Source organism: Euwallacea similis, chromosome 6 (assembly GCF_039881205.1).
Source record: "Euwallacea similis isolate ESF13 chromosome 6, ESF131.1, whole genome shotgun sequence".
NCBI lineage: Eukaryota > Metazoa > Arthropoda > Insecta > Coleoptera > Curculionidae > Euwallacea > Euwallacea similis.
The window spans coordinates 5,391,461-5,401,950 of NC_089614.1; the positions used below are offsets into that span (position 1 = coordinate 5,391,461).

The 10,490-nt window shown below is 32.9% G+C and overlaps 1 protein-coding gene across 2 annotated transcripts; it reads left to right on the forward strand.

Moving 5' to 3' along the window:
* Positions 1-234: 234 nt before the first annotated feature.
* On the forward strand, positions 235-8,412 carry Rap1 (RAS oncogene family member Rap1). 2 transcript variants are annotated; one of them, XM_066391246.1, is made up of 5 exons: positions 235-588; positions 3,226-3,428; positions 3,931-4,059; positions 6,703-6,855; positions 6,962-8,412. In XM_066391246.1, the coding sequence occupies exons 2-5, from the start codon at positions 3,246-3,248 to the stop codon at positions 7,049-7,051; spliced, it is 555 nt and encodes a 184-aa protein (XP_066247343.1). In that variant the 5' UTR covers positions 235-588; positions 3,226-3,245; the 3' UTR covers positions 7,052-8,412. The 2 variants fall into 2 exon arrangements, with proteins under 2 accessions (XP_066247343.1, XP_066247344.1); XM_066391247.1 differs by having other exon boundaries at positions 238-355.
* Positions 8,413-10,490: the final 2,078 nt, after the last annotated feature.

The following is a 10,490-nucleotide window of genomic DNA, read 5'->3' on the forward strand; positions in this document are numbered from 1 at the left end:
CATGAGATACGTACTTAATGAAACTTAATTCTTGATCGGAGCATGTCGTAGTGATTAACTAATAAAGTAACACCAACACCTGACCGTGTATCACTCAATGAATAGTAATTGAATGATTCATAAAACCCCAGATGGGCAAGCGGCACATGGAAACATTTGAAAATCGTTTTTTCCCGGAATGTGAATTCTTCATATTTTATCCCAAACTAATGAGGAGTTGGCAACGCAGCATGCGCTTCAAGCTCTAGTGGAACACAAGACACAAGTAGTGTGGAATAGAAGCGGTGATATATTTTAGTTAGTGTAATTTTACGTAAATTCGACATCGCCCGATGCAAAATTAACGGTAAATACGGTAAGTTTGAAAAATATCCCAGTAAATTGCCCCCTGATCGAATTGCTACGCATAACCACACCAGATCCCCGTACCAGCGAGTGCAAAAAATGAGTTATAAGAATAGTATTTGTTGAGCCATGACAGTGTAATTCAAGAGGATTCGGATAAATTTCACTCCAATATTTCAAGCTCTTTGTGGACTGTATTTATAAACTTTGGAAGATCCAGAAGCTACAGTTTTCCCGGAAAATGTACGTAAATACCGTATTCCAATGTGCCAATCAAGGTTTAGTTTGTAGCCTGCAGCATTTAACTCTCCCTTCCTGTTTTCTTTGCTGAAGTGTGATTCATTACATTCCTAGATAGCAGATTTTTCCAATTTGCTAGTTTTACGTGAAGATCACTTTAGAGGCATGTAAACACATGGTTTTGGCTCTTGTAAAAAGCCCTCTTTAGCTAACAGTCCTACACAGCTTACCCACTCTTTGTGAATTTCAGACACATATTTAGACACATGTAGCATTCATATTCAATTGCTTCTAGTGTACTAAATTGGAGCTTATATCAAGTGACTTTTATTCAATGTATTATAGCAGCAGATATTCTGGCCAGGGAGTCAAGCAACTGAGCTCAAAAAGTTGCTTTGAAGTTAGAATAGATCGGTAAGGTCGGGTATAAGAATGTTTCAATAGAGTTGGTCACAACGCTAAGAAGTTTTCATTGTTATTTTTAGTATTTACCGTGTTATTTTCTTTCTAAATTAGAAACCTTGGAAAAATTCTCAAACTAACATGTGAGTGGCAGCTGTTGATATTTGAGAATTACTCATATGGTGTAAGCTTAACTACTGAATTTATAATATTCAAAGATCAAAGTTTCATTTTTTCCTCTGATTCTTTGATATCTTTCATTTTTTTATACACATATATTTTTTGTATAAAATCACTATGTAGGCACAATCTTACATCTTTTTCCATTTAACATACTACCTTTCCATCATACCTAATACGGTTTATGAGAGACATCCTGTATTTAGTTTCCACAAACTTGAATTTACCGCAAGAACACCCCCAAAGGATTTATTACATATTTAAGATCAATTTTATAAATATGTACCATTTGCCCAAATCAGAATTTAATTTAGTTCCACTTCAAACTTCAACAATAAATTTTGCCATAAAAATATACATGGTATCCCAACAATTAGGTTGAATATTTTTATGACATATTAGGTCAAAACATTTATATGCTAAAATGTCCATATGTGCTTTCTCGATAAGATGTTGAGTCTTGAAATGAAATCATATTGTATTTTCAGATATTGTAAAACTGGAGTCAAATAATAATAATAATAATAATAATAAATAAATTTTAATTAATAAGAGGAATTATACGAGATTTGTATATATCTACACACTTATTGAAGAGATAGAGAGAGAGGGGTAAAATTTAACCAAAGATTATTCTACCGCTTAACCACCATCTCAAACATTTAAAAACTAGGACATAAATAACAAATGGAAATAAGGGAGCAACGTACTTTGCACATCAAAAATGCGGTGACAGCACAGTTTCTCAAGTCTTTTGGTGTTAAGGTGCCTGACAATAAAGAAAACACTGCACAATATCATACTTGTTCGTTGAAAAAAGAATGTTGACAACAAAACAGGTGTAACCATGTTGGTTTCATGTATATACAGGAATTTATAGTGGTGCAGCTACACCTCGTTGGCAAGGGGGGGTAAGTCCGGGATGGCCTTTACGGGTGGACTGAGAGCTAGTTGGGAAGGTCAGGGCGGAATGGCCCGCAGCCTTCTCAGCGCATTTGCCCTAACGCCATTATAGACGGATGTGGTAGAGTCCGATTTCGATTACGGGGGTTAGACTGTAAGGGGTTTTCATTTAAAATAAAAAGTTGTATTCTGTGGCTCTTTTTCAAGCTATATGTTCAAATTTATGTTCACCCATACCTGTGCCTCCGTCTTATTTAAGAGTTTTGTACTTAAACCGTCTTATCTTTACAGGGTTTTGAGATAATGTGGGACACTTTGTATCTAAAATTTTTACGGTTATTTTCTAAATTACTACATTAATTGCCAAAGGAAGGAAATGAATTATTTTCAGTTCATTTATCAACGTATTAGTCATTTATGACAAAATATATCAGTAGTAATAATTGGAAACTGATTCTCAAAGTGGCTCTATGAAAACCCCCAAATTATCCTCTTCTAAAAAAAATAAATGCAATTAAGTCAGAATTAAATTATAGTCATAAAAGTAATTATTCTTCTTTTACATTCACTCAAAAAGCCTATTAACTGGAAACTGTCCCTTCACTCTAGAACCCTCTGCATAAGACCCTAATTAGACGTAAACAAGAGGACTTGACTGTGTTAAGGAATTCCCGCCAACCCATATAACCGGAATGATTGACAGTCCTTAGCACCCATTTGTCAAGGCCTTCTTCTGGATCCAATCCCCAGAATGGCTAAGTTGAGAGCATAATTACACTTCATTTCATAGAGCATAGCTAACTGTCAGCGGCCATAATTATAATTAAAATTATATTCACTGACAGTGTTAGAAGGGGTATCTTGAATGTATATGCTTTCAACATTGTTCCTTGTTTCCTTCCTACAGTGACTTTGTGTTGAAATTTGGAGGAAGTCCTCAAGGAATTGCGTGTCCAAAACTACGGTTTCATGGTTTGTTATTTTCACATCAGAACACATGCCCTCAGTAGAGCAGTATTTATTGATGGTCCTAACATTTTCATTTCTAATTAACTGTGAATATTTGTTTGTATTGCTTTTGTTTGTAGTAGGTATATGGAATTTGTTTTGGCAGTAAGTGAAGCATACTAATGTTCTTATTTTACTTTGTTTCAGAACACAAATAAGCATTCAATATGCGAGAGTACAAAATTGTTGTGTTAGGTTCCGGGGGCGTAGGTAAATCGGCATTAACGGTACAATTCGTACAAGGTATATTTGTAGAAAAATATGACCCTACGATAGAAGACAGTTATAGGAAACAAGTTGAAGTCGATAGTCAACAATGTATGTTGGAAATTCTAGATACCGCCGGAACTGTAAGTATTCATCAATGGAGTCTTCAATTAAAGTTTAAAATTCTATTTTATTCCCAACAATCCCTTTTAAATTACTAAAATTCGCTAAAGTGAATTGCCTTGTTTAATAATTAGAGAATTTCATAGAAATGTGGCCAAGCTTGTTACTCTTACCTTTTCATGGAATTTGTAAAACCTTTAATAGGGATTTCGTGTATAAAATTAAAATGAACGCAAATAATTTTGATGAAAGGGGGAATTGAGTTCAGTGCATGTTTCCAGAGCTTAATTTTAATCCTTTCAATCTAAACTTTCTTATATTTCAATTTAAAAGGAAGAGATTGCTTCTGGCATTTAATTTGTATTTAGAATAAACGTAAATAGGCTCATTTTATGAAGGGAAAGTTTCTTCCATTGACCTGAAATTTTGCTGAGATAAAATTCTATAAATTTAGCTATAGCTTTAAATATTTAGTTTCGGTTTGAATGTTGTGCCTTTACTGACTTAATATTGCAATTTCAGGAACAATTTACTGCTATGAGGGATTTGTATATGAAAAATGGCCAGGGATTCGTTCTTGTATATTCAATTACCGCCCAGTCAACATTTAACGATCTCCAGGATCTCAGAGAACAAATTCTCAGAGTGAAGGTAAAGCATCTTGCAGTAATTATTTTAATCATCAATTTGAATCATTTAAACTAAATGACTATTTTGTCGTTTAATATGAATCATTTTTAAATTGGTTGTAAATTCATGAATGTATTTATGACGCATCATATGTGGTAGATTTGGTAAATGTTGCCAACATTCGATTTTATCAGCTATTTTAGCTACAACTTGGAATAGTAACCGGATACCTAATATGTTTTTGAATGTACCAAGTTGGCTTTATACTATTTTGGATTCTGCTTAGAAAACCACGCAGTGCAAGAAGGTCACCTACTAATGTCTGAAAGTATTATGGTTTAATTGCCAGTTTGGTGACACTCATTTGGTTGACCAAAGATACATTGAAATGAACTTGATTTTATTCATAATTCGAACGGTAATGTGGGTATTGAGGTAGTGATTACGTAACTAACAGTAAACAATTTCTATCGTATTTCTGATAAAGTTACTATATTCTCAACAACTCAGTAGGTACCTAGTATTTTGAATGTTACATGCCTGTATCATTATGATAATAAATGGGGTCCCGTTCTAATCTGCCAGGAAAAACTAATATATATCCGGGCGTGAATTGATTAAACGTTTTATCACTCCCAGTAGTTGCTTATTTGTTCAAGTTTGCTGCGATATTTTGTCATCTATTTATTCTAGGTCTAATGCTTGAAGTGGTTCACTGTACGCTATTTTATTTGATGAAAGCGACCAATCCCGGAAAAAGAAATAAAAACCGATTTATCGAAGGTGCCAAATTCTTCACTCATTTAACACAATTTACATCGTACTACGCCGCATAATTATTTATAACATTTTCTATTGTTCGTAATCGAGAACCACCTTATTGAGTTGAATATTTTAACATTTTAACTTGGTCAAGGCAGGAGGCATACTGGAATGATGAGACTTTCGTTTTGCTTTACATGATGCTATTAACGCACATAGAGAGTCTTTATCCGATAGTTTCATGAAACAGCTCTTATTTAATAATGAGAAATCTTATTAGATTTTTGAGAGTTAACAATCCTGTAATTAAATGTCAGAATTATCGTGTTTCACTCTGTTAACTTCAATTAACTAATTACATTCTTTTCCCTAATTACCTCGTCCACCTTCCAGATTTTTTGATAAAAAGCCATCTCTAGTCAACCGGTTTATTATTGCCACAGCAAGGCTGTTTTTGTGTGATGTTCGTTTCTAGTCAACATTTGTTTTATATACATCCACGCGAGTTAGGAACCCGATTAATAATAATCTACTTTCTATTGAAATGAAATTTCTTTTTTTTAAGTAAATAAAATTCCCACCCATTTTTTATTTCACATACGGGTGTATATCCAAGCTGATACCTGGAAAGCACACATAAAATCACCTACCCTAGAACCGCCCTAATGAAAAATAATTCTAGGATGTACTTTTACTGCCTGGTAAATTAACGAGGGTGATGTTATCAAGTCGAGCTTTTGATATTTTTGGTGAGGTCGAAATTTTACTCTGCGGCGCATGATAATAAATGAGTTAAATTATTTAGCAAGAATTATTTGCTACCAAGTGCTGAGAAGTTGCTATATGCACATGTATACGTGTGTGTAGCCTTGACGAGCAGCTGTGCCAATAGATATTTTCCTTTTCAATTATAATAATTAACTACAGTTATCAATGTACGTCAATGGATAACTGAAATCTCTTTAGAACTTCTAAACCAGAAGCTGATTAGAATCGTTTTCCTGTTCATACTCCCTTTCTTTTCGACCATGTAGCGATTTATCTCCACAGAGTTAATCGAATGTACGCCAATCCAACCGTGTTATCGTGCTATTTTGTAATACTACCAATTATAAAATGTCAGGCTTTTCTTTTTTCGTTTCGTTTCAAATTAAATCTTTTTGCGGATTAGAAATTTCATGATAATTGTCTGAAATTGCAAGATACTCTCTCATTTAAGACTGGAAGTTTTAAAGAATAGCATGGCATTAGGACGTCTTGATAACTAGGAGCAAATGAAAAAAAAGTTTTAATTTTCTTTTAATTATATAAAAGATATATATAATAGAATAATTTATAGCAGTAAATGAAAAATCACATGTAAGTGTTGTGTAATGAACCTTCATACTGTTCCGTAATATTGTTAAACACAACACTAACGCAAATGCAGAACTAAGGTTGAAAATTTCAATTCGAGTACTTCTAAAAGAAGTTCTCTGTTACATATTTAAAAAAAAAAAAGCAAATGGTAGTCATACATCTTCTATCACTCGATATATTCCTAAAATTTAATATTTCTCTGCATAAATATAGAGCGAAATATCAGTAGATGCAGTTAAGATAATCCTTAACACACCAAAACAATAATTCAATTTAGTAAAATATTCACTACAAATAAAGAGGTGTGCAAACAAAAAACTCGTCCATTCGTCCATTTAGCACCCGTTTTCATTCCATTAAGTGGTCAATTGATTTTATTTATCGACGATTTGGCATTTATTCCAGTAAACTGTTTTCCCTTTTCTACACGATGATGAGATATGAAAGAGCTCGTATATGTTTATTGATTTTCAAGTTTATTGGATTTTCCGCTTTGTTTATTTGAAATTCCAGAGGTTTTAGTCCCATATTGTGATTTTCCAGGATACAGATGATGTCCCGATGGTGTTAGTGGGAAACAAATGTGATTTGGAGGAGGAGCGAGTTGTAGGCAAGGAGCAAGGGAACGCTCTCTCTCGCCAGTTCAACTGTGCCTTTATGGAAACTTCTGCCAAAGCAAAAATAAATGTTAATGATGTAAGTAATATATTCAATGAACTATGTTTTATCAAAACGTTAAAAGTCAGAAGAAAAGGTTCGGAAATCTGGGCAGAAAATAAGAGAGGTTTTTCTTTATTTCCAGATATTTTATGATCTAGTTCGACAAATTAATAAAAAGTCGCCCGAGAAGAAAACAAACAAGAAAAAGAGGCCACTCTGTGCGCTCCTGTAAAATAAGTTAATCTGGAACCAAAAAGTACATTATAAAAACTATTAAGACTCCAAAAGACTTTAAAGGGTGCAAATGTGTAGAAGCGTGAGGCAAGTGCGGACTCGCGGTACAACAAAATATTACAGTTAAGGTTTTTAAATTTAAAGGATAGCCCTATGTTAGTGTTCTTTTAAAATTTTTGCCGATTTTGTCCGTCGTTTTTCAAAAGTTGAGGTTGTTAAACATTTAGAGGCAATTTTAGTGATAGGGTATTTAAAATACTGCCAATTTGTGGTGTCAAATAGAAGTAGATCTTTAAAAGACTCGCGTCGAGTACCTTAGGTTTCGGAACACTACTACAGGACAATACATAAACCAGCAAAAAGAGGGAATCTTCGGTACTTGGCTCAAGTTGAGCTCCTTCGCCTACAAAGTTGCAGTTTGTCTGCCTGAAAATCTAGACTATTGCAGAGTTTACTCCGGGCTTTACTTATATGAGTTTCACCACTGCTTATAAACAATAAAGTTTAGATCCAAAATTAATTTTTGTCACTGAGGCAGTGGCGTAACGTTTTCCAGTGTAGATTGTGACCTTCGCGTCATTGTGATAGTAATCCCCTTGGTGCTTTAACTAGCTGGTGTTCTTCATGATATGTATAATTTAGAATGTAAAAGTTTCTCTCACTAGTTGTGTCTTTAATTTGTATCCAAATCGTATGAGAATCAAAGGTTTTATGTTAGAGGAATAGAAGTACTTTTAAACTTAATGTGTTAAGTCTTCCAGTGATAACACTTGAAATGTGTAGCGCTATATTTTTAACACGTGAGATGTGTAACACTAACTTTATACATTCTTTAAGCAGTGGTGTTAACATGGGGAGTTTATTTGACAATATAACGTTTCTAGTACAGTACTTTAGGTCATACCCATTAATTTTGTATATTTTGAATGCGGAATAGCGTACAGGGTGTAGGTGGAAAAAGTATTTAACAACATAATATAAACCTTTCTCAATATGTTTAAACAAATTAGGAGAAGAAATGTACGATTACATTAAGCCACAGGGTGAAGATTTCGTTCAAGTGTAAGTTTATCCTTTTTCATCTTTAAAGTTTAAAATGACCTTATTTAAAGAATTTCTCTAAAGTTTTTAGTTCATATTATATTCGCCCTGTACATAATATGTGTATTCATTATTTATCCAAGTTCACTTAGATTTTAACCTCACAACATGCATACGTACGTACATAATGTAGTTGAATGTTGTGTTTATTTTATGTATTTAGAACAGTTTTGAAATTTTATGTTACGAATATTTTCCAGTTCAGTTTGTATAAATGAATCTGTCATTATTATTGCTTATTAAAAATGAATATTTGAACATTTTGTTATTGAATGCTAACCAAAGTCCATTTCGGCGGATCCACTCTTTATATTTGTAATCTTAGAAACATGGCATAACCGCGTTTTCAACATAACTCAATTAAGTAAGGTGTTACACTAATCAGTTTGCTCATTTGTATAAATTCAAAATTGCATCTTTAGTTACACAAATAGCAGACGTACATTATTTGTGGATTAAGTAAATTATTTAGTGCGAGGACTATCACCAAAAAATACTAATTATCGTTAATTGCTAAAGTAGATTGATTTGTAACGTTATTATTAAGATCCTGGTCATACATGCCTAAATTAGAATATTATTGCAACCACCCAATTCAATATTTCAAACTAAGGCGTTTTATTTCCTATATAAGCTTCGTCCCTGAAAAAAGCATTTTAGTGTGTAGAAGCTTGGAGCACTATAAATGTATGTGTAGAAAATTTAAAATGTTATTAAAATACAATAACTTTGATACGTAATAGTTGATGGTACAGGTATTTTCATGGTGAAGTAACCTAATCAAAACTGAGCAGTTTTGTTACTATAAGCTATTTTTAAGTTTTGGTACCCTTATTCTTTTCACAACTTCTGTAAGTTGTCACTTATGTAACGTTGACTATTTTATGTTTGATATGTTTTATCTTTTTAAGGCGAATTTAAGTATGCTATTTGATTTCTATGCAAATTATGACATTATTGATACCTAGCAGTCAAAAACAAGATATTTTGATTCGCTTTGAAAAATTTAAATAGGGATATGAAAGCCATTTCGCTTGTCCTAAATATAAGGACTTTTCTACCAAACTTCCATCGTGCTTCATAGTAAACTCAGGAGCCAGGTCTGCGTGTCGTGTAATTGCGCAGCCCCTCCACTACAATCTGCATCATTGGTAGCTGTCGCGCATCGATTATAACCAAGCTATGACCAGTAAAACATGGTCGATCATTGCTCTCACCAATTACAAATATTCGCTCCTTACAAGCTTCGGAAATCCATTGCAGAACGAATAAGGTGTGCGTTTGTGAATTTTGGAATCTAACCGACCTATATAGGAGTATTACGGCTTGAAGGTTGATAAAAATAATGCTGATACAATGCAGTTGTCTTAAACAACCTATAAATCCTTAAAAATCCTCGTAAAGTTATTTATTTAGGTGAATGGAATAGGAAGTTTTGCTTTTACTCATAAATAAATTAAAGCAATTTTTAACAATTAAATATTAAAAACTATTTTCTTTTGCGAATCAATTATAAAATTCAATCCTTACCCCACAAACTCGTGATGCGTTCAATGTCTAAAAAAGAACTGTCGAATTTTCACCGATTTTAATCTTCAGTCTTAGATTTTCTGTTTTGAATAAACTTTAGATACTATTGCAATAGTGATCATTGTCTTCGAAATCGCAATCTTTAAGTTTTACCAAATCGATTTGCAATCCATTGATCAAACTTTTAAAAATTATTTTTAACCTATTGATTATATTAAGATAGATTTCAATAATTTAAGGTGATGTCTTAGGGTTTGCAAAAAATCTTGAGGTCTTTACATTATTTGAATTTCCGAAACCTGATTTTAGAAAATGCATCAAGCGACCAGTTTCCTTTTTAAATGATTTCTGAATGCTTTGCTCTGCCTCGTCCACAATTTTTTTCTCTTCGGTGCTCCTTGCTTATCTTTTGATCGATAATTTGCAAGATAAATGTAACAGCGACTCGAAAAGCATGTTTGGCGTCAGTATTTTTCTTGTCCTTGTATAAACTGTACATGTTGGAATTCGTGGCATTTCCATTTTGATATTAGCTGAAATTTTTTTTGTCTAGTTCTGAAAATGTGTCAGGAATGTTTTTTAAATAATTACATGTTCATGTACATCCATGGTCCAAACAATCTTGAAGTTTGATTTCAGGAGAATTTTTATTAAGTGTAATATTATAGCAACCTTTTTTTGAACTTTGAAAAAAAAACTGTCATAACATTTTGATCTTGTCTTCTAAATACTGAATGGTTTTCATTAGTATCACATATAGTTAGGTATATATAAGTTATACGTAGATCAATAATTTCTCTTTACTT

Excerpts from the sequence above, each read along its gene's own strand:
- Rap1 (XM_066391246.1), top strand. The coding sequence starts at position 3,246 with ATGCGAGAGTACAAAATTGTTGTGTTAGGTTCCGGGGGCGTAGGTAAA. Across the intron at positions 3,429-3,930 it reads TTCTAGATACCGCCGGAACT|GAACAATTTACTGCTATGAG; the intron begins GTAAGTATTCAT and ends TTGCAATTTCAG. Across the intron at positions 6,856-6,961 it reads CAAAAATAAATGTTAATGAT|ATATTTTATGATCTAGTTCG; the intron begins GTAAGTAATATA and ends CTTTATTTCCAG.